General features: G+C 37.7%; 1 protein-coding gene and 1 long non-coding RNA gene across 5 annotated transcripts in view; one reads left to right on the top strand and one right to left on the bottom strand.

Annotated features, from left to right (window-relative positions):
• CTTNBP2 (cortactin binding protein 2) overlaps positions 1–12,298 on the top strand; it is a 169,370-nt gene extending 157,072 nt beyond the window's left edge. For 2 of the 3 annotated variants that reach the window (XM_027539615.1, XM_027539614.1), the window contains exons 18-23: positions 585–784; positions 1,146–1,328; positions 5,967–6,030; positions 7,321–7,453; positions 8,458–8,559; positions 11,243–12,298. In XM_027539615.1, coding sequence (XP_027395416.1) covers positions 585–784; positions 1,146–1,328; positions 5,967–6,030; positions 7,321–7,453; positions 8,458–8,559; positions 11,243–11,458 — 898 coding nt within the window. In that variant the 3' untranslated portion in view covers positions 11,459–12,298. The remainder of the gene's footprint in view (positions 1–584; positions 785–1,145; positions 1,329–5,966; positions 6,031–7,320; positions 7,454–8,457; positions 8,560–11,242) is intronic. The other variant, XR_003510776.1, reaches the window with a different exon arrangement.
• Positions 1–15,967, bottom strand: part of LOC113891506 — an 85,628-nt gene that overhangs the window by 2,031 nt on the left and 67,630 nt on the right. The window contains exon 3 of one of the 2 annotated variants that reach the window (XR_003510779.1): positions 9,172–9,288. This is a non-coding gene — a long non-coding RNA (uncharacterized LOC113891506). Of the gene's footprint in view, positions 1–9,171; positions 10,117–15,967 lie in introns of those variants that run through there. The other variant, XR_003510778.1, reaches the window with a different exon arrangement.

The following is a 15,967-nucleotide window of genomic DNA, read 5'->3' as shown; positions in this document are numbered from 1 at the left end:
AGCCCTGCAACAGCTACAGCTATTAATGCAGTCCACCTGAGGCAGTGGCTGGTTGACCCCATCCCCTCTCTTCAGGGCTCACCTGCCATGTGTAGACACCAAGCCCCTGCAGAGCAGGAAGATTTAATTTGCCAGTGATCATAAAATGTATCCCAATTTCAGAAATACTAAAAAACATATGTATCTTAGTAAGGAAAATGGCAAATAAGTTTAAGCTATTTAGACACAGATTTTCAGGAAATCTTTTTTCCTCCAGATTTCTTTAGTCTGTAAAGTTTTCCATGTATTTTTCCCTTTCCATGTATTTATTTGTGCATTCATTTATTCAGCACTCTAGTGCTCCAGGATCTTACAAAGAAAAACAGAAACAGGTAAACAGTTTCATTAGAAATACATTGTTATTTGTAAAGCACATTCAAACTGTTTTGGTGTTAGATAATTTCACTTATTCTGAAACAACCTGGGAAAGGTAGCCTATCCATAGAAACCCTTAGGCTTTGTTCAGGGTCTTCAGCTCTGTCCCGGGTAGAGTTGTGTGTGATTCCTGGGAGCCTGGGTCCTAACTGTGAACCCTCTCTTGGAAGGTGGATGTCTAAGCTATGGAATGCTGTCATTGCACCCAGAGTTCAAGAAGCAATATTGTCAAGAGCCTCTGTGAAAAGACAGCCCGGCCTTGGGCAAACAACTAAAAACCCCAGCCAAGGGCAGCAGGCTGTAGTTAGAGCTGCTCTCAGCATTTTGCTTAATAAAGCTGTTCTGCATGGCTGTCCCCTCCAGAGAGCAGGTATGTGGGTTTATGCTGGGAGGAGAGGAAATTCGCTATTATGTAATGCTTGCTTGAACTGGCTTTTAGGGAACTCTATTTTCTCTCTTTGTAACCAGTGAGATTATCTCCATGTAATGGATGTTACACAGCACTGCTTTAAAACTAACTCACTTGCTCTCTCTTAATTCCTGGCTCATGTTTAAATACCAGACTTCAAAGTAATGTTTGCTGGTTGGCAAACCCCTGCTTGGGTATGATAGGCCCCTGATTTTGAAGAGGCTATTTCTTTAAGTGTTAGAAATGTTGGATTTTGCTTGACTCTGTGTAACTGCGCTCTTGCTTCTGTCCTTCTGGCAAAATGTGGTTTATGTTGTTTCAGAGCTGGACCAGCATACAGCTGATTTCAAAGGAGGAAGCTTCCCTCTGTCCATAGTTTCAAGTTACAGCAGTTGCAGCAAGAAGAAAGAGAGTGGTGCCTGGAGAAAGGTGAGCACCAGTCCTCGCAAGAAGTCTGGCCGGTTCTCTTCACCCACCTGGAACAAGCCAGACTTGAGTGAAGAAGGTAAGGGGGCAGGCATGAGACGTGTGTACCCATGAGGTGGTTTCTGAATGCCAGTGTGCTTTATGTTTATTACTATGCATTCAACAAAGCAAAATTTTGAGGATTTCAATGTGTGTTTTTCATGGAATAAAGCATGTGGTAGGTACATTCCACAAATAGTTGAGAGTCCCCTACCTGAAAAAAACCATTCATACTAGAATTCTGAAATTAAATTTATCTTTACCATGTTAATGATCATCTGCTTTTCAGTAATTTGATTTTCTTGGGATCCACACAATTATATTTATGTAATAAAAGCTGACACATAAAAAGAAAGAAATAGGCAAATGTGCGTTCAGAAGTGAACCTTAAACTTTTAGAAGTATGTGTTATTTGATTATAGACATATTTAATACCAGTTTAAGGTGTTTATAAGTGAGTCAGCTTCACATATTTCTTCCTACATGAGATGTATGCCGTGTACCAAGTTTTCTTCTAAACACTAGAAATAGAGCAGTGAAAACAGGAGATAAAAATCGCTCCCCGACAGAATTTCATTCTAATAAATTATTAGACCTGTTCCTTATGGCTTTGATATTAGGATAATCAGTTGTTTAAAATATCCTCCCTCAGTTCAGTTCAGTCATGTCTGACTCTTTGCCACCCCATGGACTGCAGACGCCAGGCTTCCCTGTCCATCACTAACTCCTGGAGCTTACTCAAACTCATGTCCGTTGAGTTGGTGATGCCATCCAACCATCTCATCCTCTGTTGTCCCCTTCATCTCTCGCTTTCAATCATTCCCAGCATCAGGGTCTTTTCAAATGACTCAGTTCTTTGCATCAGGTGGCTAAAGTATGGAAATCAGAGCTTAGCATCAGTCCTTCCAATGAATATTCAGGACTGATTTCCTTTAGATGGACTGGTTGGATCTCCTTGCAGTCCAAGGGACTCTCAAGAGTCTTCTCCAACACCACAGTTCAAAAGCATCAGTTCTTCAGTGCTCAGCTTTCTTTACAGTCCAACTCTCACATCCATACATGACCACTGGAAAAACCAAAGGTTTGACTAGATGGACCTTTTTTGGCAAAGTAATGTCTCTGCTTTTTAATATGCTATCTGGGTTGGTCATAACTTTTCTTCCAAGGAGCAGGTGTCTTTTCATTTCATGGCTGCAGTCACCATCTGCAGTGATTTTGAGGCCCAAGAAAATAAAGTCTGTCACTGTTTCCACTGTTTCCCCATCTATTTGCCATGAAGTGATGGGACCGGATGCCTTGATCTTAGTTTTCTGAATGTTGAGCTTTAAGCCAACTTTTTCACTCTCCTTTTTCATTTTCATCAAGAGCCTTTTTAGTTCTTCTTTACTTTCTGTCATAAGGGTGGTGTCATCTGCGTATCTGAGGATATTGATATTTCTCTTGGCAATCTTGATTCCAGCTTGTGCTTCATCCAGTCTGGCATTTCTCATGATGTACCCTGCATATAAGTTAAATAAGCAGGGTGACAATATAAAGCTTTGATGTACTCCTTTCCTGATTTGGAACCAGTCTGTTATCCATGTCCAGTTCTAAATGTTCCTTCTTAACCTTCATATAGGTTTCTCAGGAGGCAGGTCAGGTGGTCTGGTATTCCCATCTCTTGAAGAATTTTCCACAGTTTGTTGTGATCCACACAGTCAAAGGCTTTGGCATAGTCAATAAAACAGAAATAGATGTTTTTCTGGAACTCTCTTGCTTTTTTGATGATCCAGTGGATGTTGACAATTTGATCTCTGGTTCCTCTGCCTTTTCTAAATCCAGCTTGAACATCTGGAAGTTCATGCTTCACATATTGTTGAAGCCTGGCTTGGAGAATTTTGAACATTACTAGTGTGAGAGTTGAGTGCAATTGTGCGGTAGTTTGAGCATTCTTTGGCATTTGCCTTTCTTTGGGATTAGAATGAAAAGTGACCGTTTCCAGTTCTGTGGCCACTGCTGAGTTCTCCAAATTTGCTGGCATATTGAGTGCAGCACTTTCACAGCATCATCTTTTAGTGTTTAAAATAGCTTAACTGGAATTCCATCACCTCCACTAGCTTTGTTCATATCCTCCCCTAAAAGATATCATATTTGAGTAAGAATGAAAAGATGTTCCAACCTCATATGCATTATGGATCTCTGATACATGTAACTAACTTTACGTCTTCAGGAGCCCCTTGTACCCCACACTAAATGGCAACTCACTCCAGTATTCTTGCCTGAAGAATCCCCAGGACAGAGTAGCCTGGCGGGGTGCAGTCTATGGGGTCACAAAGAGTCAGACATGACTGAAGAAACTTAGCAGGCACGCACACATGGCAGCTTTACAGCAGTGGGGTTCCTAAGTGAAAGGAATATGATGTCTAAAATCCTAAACAGTTGCTTTTGTTACCATATTTTTCATATGGCAGATTGTATTGATTTTTAATAAAAACTAATGCGATTTTAACTATATCAATACATGCCAGAGTTGTGTGATTACCCTAAGTATGTGATCATAAGTTATGACTTAAAGTCACGTAAGTAATAAGTTTTAAAGTAATTGAATGGATAGTCACTGAAAAAAATATGTAAACTCTCATTGTAAAGGTAAGTGTTATTTATAATAGGATACATTTTGATCTCCGAGGCTTGCCCTTACTTCCTAAAGTTAGAGTGTTTGCTCCAGGGAATAAAATCATTAGACTGTAGCCCCCCAATAGAGCAAAGAGACTCCCTCAGCTGACTTTCTGTAACAAGGATTATACCTGTTTATCCTTGGAAAGTATCCAAAAGAGCTCGACAGTGAGGACTGTCGTCTCCATTTACAGATGGCACAATTGAGACTCAGATCCCTTTGATCACCTGCTCCAAACCACTGCTCCTACAAACGGGGGTTTCTGCAATCCATGTTTTTGTTTCTTATGAGTCCAGTGCTGATTTCTTCAGTCTGTGCCACTCATAATAATCCTGGTACTCAAATAAGGACACCTATGCAGGCTCTTCACTGTGTCACTTCCAAGTTCATTAGAATCCCTGTAGGATTCAGGACCAACTGCTTTCCTGAGCTAAGTGAGTACCTAAACAGTAAGCATTGTCAATATATATTGCAGTACTGTAGATTGTCAGACAAAATCCATAAGTGAATATGAACTTTAAACAGTATTATGGAGATAAATCTAACTTGGAAATATATATTTGGCTAAAAGCTGAATTATAAATTAGTTTAAGTTTATAATATTTATTAGTTGCAGAACTAGTGGATATATCAAATGTTCCTTCAAACACAAAAACTTAATTGAAAGGTGAATAAAACTGTATACAACCATAGTTTGACATCAACATAGAGATTTGCAAAACGCGTTGGCCAGGGTTTAGGTGAATAAACCACTGGTTGGTTAACAACCAAAGGTGGACATGCCTCTAGTTTTAATTTTTTTTATAATAGTCACCTTGTCCAATAATTGCACTTCATACAAAATTATTACAACAGTGTTTGGGTTGATATTTTTGGACATCATTGTTTTAAAAAATACCAAAATAGAACTCTCTTGCATTCCATGCAGACCACTAGGGAAGCTCATAAAATTTGATAAAGACACAGCCCTTTTCTGTCCTGACCTAAACCAGGGAAACCTAAACCTGAGATGATGGTCACTGCTTCTGGAGGGCAGAGTCCAAGCTTAGGCACTTCCGTGCTAATTAGGGAAAAGCTACTAATTAATGCTTTCTGACAGTAAGGACAAAAGTGTGGATGAGGAAATGTACAGACCTTCTGATGATCTGCTTTTAATCGGGATATACCAAATTCGACAGACTTCTCAAAATCATTCTTTAATCATGCTAGCACCATTCATACAATTTTAGAATCTACTCAGAAGCAGCTGTATTAATGCATTTATAAAATGTAGAATATTATAGAAAGACATTTTGAATCTAAAATGGTTTAGTGTTTCTCAAACTTTTGACCATAAGCCACAGTGAGAAATGTATTTTAAAGCTGGACCAGTACACACAGACCTATGCATTTGCATGTCTCTGTAAATGGATACCAACTTATATATTTACTACATACAAGCTGTGCAATCCGGTGTTTCCTATTCTGTTTTTTTTTAAATGGGTTGAAATTTGCAGTTAGAAAAACATTGGTATGATATGCAGCGTTTGTTTTAATGCTGTGACTTTTTGTTTACTTTTCCTATTTAGTTTTCTGTAAAATGCAAAGCAATCAAAAGTTGTTTCTATACCTGCACTGTAATACATCATGGGGCCCACACATCAAAAACTGTGTTGGGTCTACACAGTCAGGATCCCTTGGAAGGCAAACAAAGGGATTACCATCTTCAAAAGGCAGGTATTAACCCTCTTTTAGGCACTTGGAGAACAAAGGCCTAAGGTTGTGGGGACTTGCCTGATTAGAATAGGATCCACTGATGAAAGTGGAGTTTAGGATTCCTGAATTGAGCCTCAGGTGGTGTGAGTTGTATTGATTTTAGTCATAAATATACATGAGGTCTTTGCGCATTCCCTAGGCTTCCACAGGGCCTCAAGAAATGGATTTAATCCAAAAACAATATGAAGAGACTATTTCTTTTAAATACAGAGTTCAAGATCCGCAGGGACAGTCTATGGAAATGACTGCTTTTTTTTCTTTAAACAGGTATCAAAAGTAACACTATATTACAGCTGAATTGTAACAGGAATGCTTCGCTGTCAAACCAAAAGTAAGTTTCCCCTGCAGATTTAACTCATAACAAACAGTACACATTCTCATCGTGTGTGTGCTAAGTCACCTCAGTCGTGTCCAACTCTTTGCCACCCCATGGACTGTAGCCCGCAAGGCTCCTCTCTCCATCGGATTCTCCAGACAAGAATACTGGAGTGGGTCACCCTGCCCTCAGGGGATTTTCCAGACCCAGCAATCCAACCCTCATCTCTTATGTCTCCTGCATTGGCAGGTGGGTTCTTTACCACTAGTGCCCCCTGGGAAGCATTAGTCTGTGCAACTGTTATGCTGTGAATATAATTTTTTAAAAAGCAATAGAGGTAATTCAAATGCTAGTATTAAGCTGAAATCGAATGAATGAAATCTAAAAAAAATACAAAGCCTATTTTGCTTTTAGTTTGGTGAAAGATTAGAAATATCATTGATTTTGTATCAAGTTTGATATTATTAATACAGTTCACAAAGATATGGTAAAATCCTGTATTTGTGAACTTTTAAACAGGCTTTAGAGGACTGATGATTTTAATGACAGAGTTACAGAAACATAACATGACTTACTTTTTTTCCTCATGCTGCTGCTAGGGAATTGTCAATTATGCTTCCAAATTTATAAACTGAAATAAAGATTTATCATAGAATAAAAATGCTTAGCTAGTTTGTAAATAGGGCCTTGTATAGCCAATAAGTTGTGTACCCTGTAACTTGGCAGGTGACATTTAGGACCCTGGTTCACAGAATTACAAGAGGGGTAGGGGGTCAATGAATCTGTCACATGCTTGTTTGTGCCAGGCCCACTGTTAGGTCTGTTGTATTCAACAGCCTATACAGTATTTGTAATAACCCTATGATGTAGCACAAGGCATTTGATAGAAGGGAACCCAGGAACTGAGGTGTTGAGTACAAAAAAGAAACCCAACCCATGGTCACGTTGCCAATAAAAAGTGATAAATTGACATTTACTCCATTGTCACACTGCCCCCCACACCAGCGTGTTTAGTGTCATCCTTGGGGACAGCGAAGGAAAGGGAAGAGTAAGGAGACTGGAATATTGTAAGTCAAAGTGGATTTCTTTGTGTAGTAACATTTTATCCTATTGAGAATTCTGACGGGGAGTTACCAAAATCAGATGGGAATGGGTTGTTGTATAAAGTGACATTTATGGATGCCTTTAAAGGATGTTAAAAACTTTTTTGCTCCACAAATCCCCCAGAAAGGGGTCTAGGTTTCCATATTGGAAGTTGGATGGTTGCTCTGGGTTTGAAAAACTCTTTTCTGAAATCTGTGGTAGGTCTTTAGAGAATGATCTGTCATTGACCTTGAATCTGGATCAAAGACTCTCTCTGGGTTCGGATGATGAAGCAGATCTTGTCAAGGAACTTCAGAGCATGTGCTCTAGCAAATCTGAATCTGATATAAGCAAGGTAAGCAGGACACAGTGCGGAGGGCCTTGAGTGGCTCCCCCATCAGCAGACAGACTTCTTGGAGCCACATCATAGCTCTTTCCCTGAGAGAAATCCCTTATCAAATAGTATGACTAAAGCTCCAAATCAAAACTTCCATTACCTTGCTTAAAACACTTATACAACAAGGGAGCTCTATTTAGCACAGCTTCTCTGAAAAACCCAAAGTGAAAGCTGCATGTGGTGTGCTACCACAAATTAAACCAATACCACCTTTTCCTTTCCATATCCCTAACTTTGGCCATCACCAATCAGTAAGAGCATGGCAGCAGACTTGCATTCTGCGGCGGGGAACAACTGTACTTATAAAATAAGAAAAAATAAGTAGCCTGTGTAATTTGCTTAAACTGTGAAATTTGAGATCCAAAGATGGAAATCAGTGACCCAAAATCTTGAAGCATTAACAGCATCAAGTTCAACCTGTTTTTGCACTCTGATATCTGCAGCAGTTTTTTACCACGCTTCCTTGATAAGGGCCTTTTGCTTGAAAGGGAGCAAAAGAAGGTAGTTATAACTTGTGCAGGTTCTACCCCAAAACTCACCTGTTGTATTTGGACAGTCTACTAGGGATAAAGAACTCACTAGCTTATTTAATCTTACTGGAAGTGAGTCGAAATAGTTAACCCTGGAAAAATAAGGTTACAATGAAAAAGCTTGCAAACGTTATATCCTTTCATTTTGTGCCAAGTATTTTTTTTTTTTAAATAGAGCTTATCTGGTTGTCTTCTTATGACTTTAAAAGACTCTTTTTTTTTTTCCCTTAGAAACTGTGTCTCATGCATTTGCTGTTAGTTTCACATGAAAGCTTAAAGTCCTTATGTGAGCATTTTAGGACCTAAGCTTCTGACAGTAAGACAAGGACCACAGTTCTCACTGTGGGTTTTCCACAGTGACTTTACATCTTACCTTGAGTATGTCACAGTTTACCTGTGAAAACATGACTTGATAAATTGTGTATTTTCCAGATTGCTGATTCCAGGGATGATTTAAGGAGGTTTGATAGTTCAGGAAACAACCCTGTGTTTTCAGCAACTGTTAATAATCCAAGAATGCCAGTGTCACAAAAGGTAAGTGTCCCTTTTCCCTCCAAAATGGGACAAAGAAGGATTGTTGTAAAATTGACTTTACAAATCTTTCAATGTGCATTACAAAGTTACTTTTACACTATAGCAGGGATATAATCGGGATAAAGGTGTAAGTGTTCACTAGGTAATCAAGGTTAGAAAAAAGTACTGTTTGTTTGGCTAATAGCTTGAAGGAATCACATAGAAAAGCATTACTTCCCCCTCTTCTATTTGATGCCAAAAAATTGGATTCCAAAATTTTTACTATCTCTTCTATTTGTTTTCACTAGTTTATGCCAAACCTAGAACTAATGTAACGTCTCTCTTCTTTGCTGTATTTTAAAATGGAACATTGAATTTCTTTTGAGTACCATTTTCAAAAACTGGAGTTAATGCTGAGTGATAACAGAAAAATCTACACATACATGAACTTCCCATACCATGCATGTTTCAGAGACAGAATATCCTTTGCAAGCAAATCAGAATGAGCTAGGATTCCCATAGAGTTCCTTACCCTCTTGAAATAACTTTTATGATTGGTTAATAAATGCCAAAAGATGAGATGGCCCAGTATGGTACTACTGAGTGAACGGAAACAATAAAAATACTTCTTACCCAGTAGTGCTTTTTTGAGGCGGTCCATTTTGTAAGACGTATTTAATAATGTGTGGTTTGCTCACCAAGCTATGTCCACTGTGGTTCACGTCCCCTCACATGGCAGCTAACACAGACCTGTGGGGAGAGGGAGTGCAAGAGCAGGATTAAACAGCGAGCGTGGTGAGACTATCCCATTATTAATCCTCCTCTGACAGCCTGGGCTCCCGGCTTCAGTAGCTTTCAGTCCTGACTAGTTTCCTGTGAAGCTGTGTGTGTTGGGGGAAATATTAACAAGCCTGGGGTCTTATATAAAAACATACAACATGACAATCTACAAAGAAGAGCATGGCCTGTGTGGCTTACTCTATATAGCATTTGTTCCTCTCTGTGATTCCCCCCACCCCTAATTAGGAATGGCTTAGAAGCACAGCAAAAGCATCGTTGGGAACAGATAAGAATGACTGAGGAGGTGACACCTGGGGTCCCTGCTGATAACTCTGGTTCTGGATGGAATACATTTTTGTTCAGGGGCTGTCCCTGAACTATGGTTCAGAACACATTCCTTGGGCTCGCCTTCTATTTCTTTGCCCATTGAGCATTCTAAGGACTATTCCCCGATGATCAGTTGTTTTCTTAGAACCTGCCACCAGAGGGCGACGTAGTACTCATTTGGCATTTGCCAGATTCCTGAACCCTTCACAGGCTCAGGCCTTTTCTATCCTGATAAAGGCAATGAGCATTTCTTGGTTAGATGCCCAGTTTCTTCTGTTATCAGGAAGTAATTCCCTTTAGGAGGAAAAGCTCTCTGTGTTAGCTGAAATCATTTTCTCCTGTGTGGTCAGAGAGGGGCCTGTTAATCAGGCAGCTTGTCAGCCAGCCTTCTTAAACAGAAAAGCCCATATTTACATAAATACATATTTAAGTCATCCATAGAATATATAATAATAAATGTTTTCTTCTTATGGAGATGAAAATTCAGTCCCTTAAAGCAGAAATTCCCATTTTGGTAGCATCATGAAAACTATTTGAGGATTTGTTTTTTAATCCCTTGTACCCAGACCACATGCCCTAGAGGTTCTGATATAATTGGTCTAAAGTACAACCTGGACGTTGGAGTTTTTAAAAGCTTGGTGACTCTCATGTGCAATCAGGGCTTAGCGTAGCACATACCTTTGATCCATCATTCGCATTTTCTACCCATTTCTTTCCAAATTATGTCCTTGAACTGCATGTAACTTATGTTACATATAACTTACTATTTCAGACCATCCTGTACACCTCCCCATGTCCGTGTCCACCCTTCCTTACTTCACCACTCACTTGAGTTCTGCTGATTGGTAAACATGAAGGGGGACCTACCCAAGTGAGCTCACGATCAGGGAAAACGCTGTGAGTAAAAGGTCTTATTGCAGCATCATGAGTCGCTCTTACCTGTCCAACTGTGTTTCCTCATGGGCAAAAAGAGGCCTGGACCAGGTGATCAGAAGGGTTCAGAAGTACTCGAAGAATGCTAGCATGCAGTTTCCAAGAATTAAAGATCTTGAGCTCCCTAGTTACAGATGCATCACCAGGAAACAGTTCACTACTGCAGAAGCTCCATTAGCACAAGGATGGTGCCCTTTTACATTCTCTACTGTGAGCCAAGCACCAGGAACAGTGCTTGTCTGATAAACATTCAGAATATGTGGGTAATAGTTCAGTTAGATCTAAAGGCAGAAAAATTCAGTGACACACTCAAGGTATATTGCATTGTAGAACTGCTTACAAATAGTTGGTTGGAGTAGTCCAGTTTGATTTCCTCAGGCCTAAGACTTCATACAACTTCTGTTGAGGAGGAGACTCCAGATTCAGGCACTCGTTTCACTGACTCCTATCTCTGGCACCACAAAGGACCTAGTGGAGATCAGACCGCGAGTCTACAGGACATTAAGCATTCAACTTCTCTCTTGTCTTCCCCCCACCACCCCCCCCCATGAGAACCTATGTTAAGGGAGAAACTCATACAGAGAGGAGAAAGTTAGTTGTTAGTACCGATCACAGAAGTTGGGAACAATGTCAAATTAAGCTGTTCTGTTTTCCTTTCTTACAGGAGGTCAGTCCTCTCAGCAGCCATCAAACAACCGAATGCAGCAACAGTAAATCAAAGACTGAGTTGGGTGTTTCAAGAGTTAAATCTTTTCTTCCTGTTCCTAGAAGTAAAGTCACCCAGTGTTCCCAGAACACCAAAAGAAGCAGCAGCAGCAGTAATACAAGGCAAATAGAAATAAACAACAACTCAAGAGATTTGGAACCTACGCAAAAATGAACAAGTAGAAAAATCTAGCAAATAGGCCTGCCTACAGTATTCTCATTCTTCTGTATATTTCACATAGAAACCAAGGACAACAAGATGTAAATACCTTTAAATGAATCAAATGTTTTCACTGCAATATAAACGATGAGTGCGGGACCACTATTCAATTTTTTGTAAAGAATGTATTTATAACCAACTTTCTTTTTTTCAATTCTGTCAAATTGAACTGCAATACCAAGAAGTTATACCCACTTTTCAAGTAGTTTTATAATAGAAAAGTCATAATAGTTTTACTCAAGATGTTCAGGGGTATTAAAACAACTGTGTACTGTATATCTATACATATGTACATATGTACATTTAAGAAAGCTATGCATCATTGCATACTGCATTAAAAATGTGTACAGCATTGGCTTAGATAACATGTATCATTTTAAAGAGATCATAATTTTATGTTCACTTGATGAGAAACGACTAGAACGGGGCAATAACAAATCATTTCTAAACAGTTACTTTTCTTAAAAGCCATATTAAGTATTTTGCCTGTTAAACTCTAGTTTTCAGTTTCAAAACTTTTAATGGTTGCATCATGTATATTTATGCTTATGGGTTTGTGTTATGACTCCTGTAAATATGAACTTATATAATGCAATAAAAGTGTTATCTTTCTTACAAAAGTTTTGTACCTAAGTAGATATAAAAAAGAATAACTGTAAATGCTTCAATAAATAAGTTAACTCCCTCTTCTAGTGGCACAATTGATATTTTCTAGACTTTCTTCTCAAATTACTAATGACATAACTAAAAGTTATATGCCTTGACACCAAATAAAATATTGAATTAGTGAAATAACTTGGCTGTAGTTTTTATTGCTTTTAGTAGTTTATCCATGCAAAAGATATTTGTATTCAATTTAGAGCCATTTAAACTGGTCCTCCATGTTTGTATTTCAGTAGCTATTCAGAGAAGACTTTTGTTACAAAGGATTAGTTGGTTTAAACTAGAATAAACATTTCAGTGGAGCTCTTGGAATGAAGTGCTCATTGAAAACAAATTTTTCATACTTACCAAAAAAAGTATAATTATATACCAACAATCATTTGCTTATCTTAGAGTATTTAAAGTCCTTTCTTAGCCAGAATGGTTATTTAAAGTATACACATGTGCATGAAAACTATATTACATTTTGCAAGTATCTTTAAAAAAATGTATAGTGAAGTGGAGGAAGAATCAAGGAAGAGATCAGTTCCAGTACCTGTCAGCCTAGGCTTCATCTCTGCCATCCTTGGGTGTACAGCATGGACCTTGTAACAGGAAGTAGAACTAGAGCAAGGGACTGAGGGTAAGTAGGAGAGAGAGAGGCTGGAAGAAATAGTCTTAGGCTTGAACACAATAACGCCTTTGAGCTGGACTTAAATTCTTGGTGCCCTGGTGGTATTTGATACTCTCAAGTGTTTCACAGAAAGACATTAATCTTGGGGACAAAACTCAATGCTCTCCATATCATAGACCAACATACCCAGATTGAGGTGGCTCTGGGGCATGTTGTCCTGCTAAAATACACCTTTGATTATATTGAATTTTATTTTTTTAGTGATAAGGCATTGTTTTATATTGGCAATTTTTCTGAAGATATAGATCTCATTATGATAGTCAAGGACCAGAAAAGAGAAAAAACAAATTTGCAATACATTATTAAGATGACATCTAGTAACCTATCCATATAGTTTTGATTGGTTAGTAATTCAACACATATACTTACACAATTGGATAGTAGACTGCAAGATGTCTAAAGAGGGCATTTAGATTAGGAGTTTTCAAAATACACATGAAAACCTGGTAATGGGTCATTTTATCAATTTAGGTAATCACAACTACCATTTTTTGAAAATAGAATAGAAAAGAAAATATCAGAGCACATCATGGTATCACAGTCAATAAAAGAATTTTTTGTGAAGCTTTTGTTTAATTGTGTAGATACATGGATGTAAGCACTGGACTGTGATGTCAAATATAACTTTCTGTGGGTCATGGCCACAAGTCTTTGAAGCTCCATACCATTAATGGTGACAGTCAGGGTGCTTCAGGGGTAAAGAGGTCTTTGGTGTTATACAGCCTTGTGACTGAATTAAGCACTAACATTTATTAGCTGTGTGACCTAAGACTCTCTGACCCAGATTCCACAATAGTTACGTAGGATCATGACAAGCCTACAAGTTGTCCTTGAGCATTAAAATGAGGTAACAATACAATGTTCCTAGTTACCTCCTCGCACATAAAAAGTAATGAATTATGTCCCGTAAGTCTTTGTGGCATTCCAACATCCCATCAAGTTGTAATAAACTCACAAATACTAACAGCTGTATTATGAGCATCAGATTCTACTAGAGTTGTATAAAACACCTAATTAAAAGAAATATCTACTTGGAAATTGATAACTATAACACATTAGCAAATTGTATTTTCCTTTTATGTTAACTTGATGATGAGCTTCTAAATATACCTAACACATTTTGCAGTTGCAAAAAAGAAGTACACATGTCATAAAATCTGATTATTCATGAAAAAAGCCAATTTCTATAGAAAAGGCTGAACTTTCATAATTTTTTTTTCCTGTGCAGTCAATACTTAATGCAAATTAAATTCAGTTGACTAGACATAGCCAACACCTGATTTAGGCATTTATTCCTAACAACTATGAGCTATTACACAAAACTTTCTCTATGAAGTTATGTGATACTTTCTGAATTTGATCCCTTTTGTAATATTTTTCTCAAGAGAACATTCCACAGATGTGAAAGCAATAAATTAGTGAATAGATAATCCTGTTAGTTTGGTTTTTACTACAAATAAATAGTTGTTATAGACCAAGATGCCATTGTTAATTTGAGAAAGAGGACTATGGAAATACCTGGAGAAAGGATATCAGATACATACCTTATCAATTCTGTCCTTAATATAATAGATATTAGAAGATAACATTGACTTATCAAGTCAAGAGCTGCAGTTCTAGCCAGAAGGCTAAGACACCATGTAATATCTTTGGTTTCAATGACTTCATTGGGGAAAAAAAAAATGAGGATTATTCTTGTTCCAGAAAGAAAATCACAATAGGAAAATCAGAAATCCTGACAGTTGTTCCTACACATTCTGATACTTTAATAAGAGTATCAGCTAAATAAATCCCCCTGAAAAAAGTTACTTGGGTTATATTTTAAGGAAATCAAGAACGTATCAGAGAAATTAAGAAATCAATTATTTTACAACTGCCCTAAAAACAACAAAATACCTAGGAATAAATTTAACCAAGGAGGTAAAAGACCTGTACACTGAAAAGTAAGACAGTAATGAAAGAAACTGAAAAGGGCACAAATAAGAGAGATTCTGTGTGCTCACAGATTGAAAATTCAATACTGTTAAAATGTCCAACTCATTCTATGAGGCCACCATCACCCTAATACCAAAACCTGACAAAGATCCCACAAAAAAAGAAAACTACAGGCCAATATCACTGATTAACATAGATGCAAAAATCCTTAACAAAATTCTAGCAATCAGAATCCAACAACACATTAAAAAGATCATACACCATGACCACGTGGGTTTTTCCCAGGGATGCAAGGATTCTTCAATATCTGCAAATCAATCAATGTAATACACCACATTAACAAATTGAAAAATAAAAACCATATGATTATCTCAATAGATACAGAGAAAGCCTTTGATAAAATCCAACATCCATTTATGATAAAAACTCTCCAGAAAGCAGGAATAGAAGGAACATACCTCAACATAATAAAAGCTATATATGACAAACCCACAGCAAACATTATCCTCAATGGTGAAAAACTGAAAGCATTTCCTCTAAAGTCAGGAACAAGACAAGGGTGCCCACTTTCACCATTACTATTCAACATAGTTTTGGAAGTTTTGGCCACAGCAATCAGAGCAGAAAAAGAAATAAAAGGAATCCAAATTGGAAAAGAAGAAGTAAAACTCTCACTATTTGCAGATGACATGATCCTCTACATAGAAAACCCTAAAGACTCCACCAGAAAATTACTAGAACTAATCAATGATTATAGTAAAGTTGCAGGATATAAAATCAACACACAGAAATCCCTTGCATTCCTATACACTAATAATGAGAAAACTGAAAGAGAAATTAAGGAAACAATTCCATTCACCATTGCAAAGGAAAGAATAAAATACTTAGGAATATATCTACCTAAAGAAACTAAAGACCTATATATAGAAAACTATAAAACACTGGTGAAAGAAATCAAAGAGGACACTAATAGATGGAGAAATATACCATGTTCATGGATTGGAAGACTCAATATAGTGAAAATGAGTATACTACCCAAAGCAATTTATAGATTCAATGCAATCCCTATTAAGCTACCAATGGTATTCTTCACAGAGCTAGAACAAATAATTTCACAATTTGTATGGAAATACAAAAAAACCTCGAATAGCCAAAGCTATCTTGAGAAAGAAGAATGGAACTGGAGGAATCAA

The sequence above is a fragment of the Bos indicus x Bos taurus genome, chromosome 4, assembly GCF_003369695.1.
Source record: "Bos indicus x Bos taurus breed Angus x Brahman F1 hybrid chromosome 4, Bos_hybrid_MaternalHap_v2.0, whole genome shotgun sequence".
Taxonomy (NCBI): Eukaryota; Metazoa; Chordata; class Mammalia; order Artiodactyla; family Bovidae; genus Bos; species Bos indicus x Bos taurus.
The sequence above is the reverse complement of the archived record's forward strand: the minus strand, read 5'-3'. Positions and strand labels throughout refer to the sequence as shown.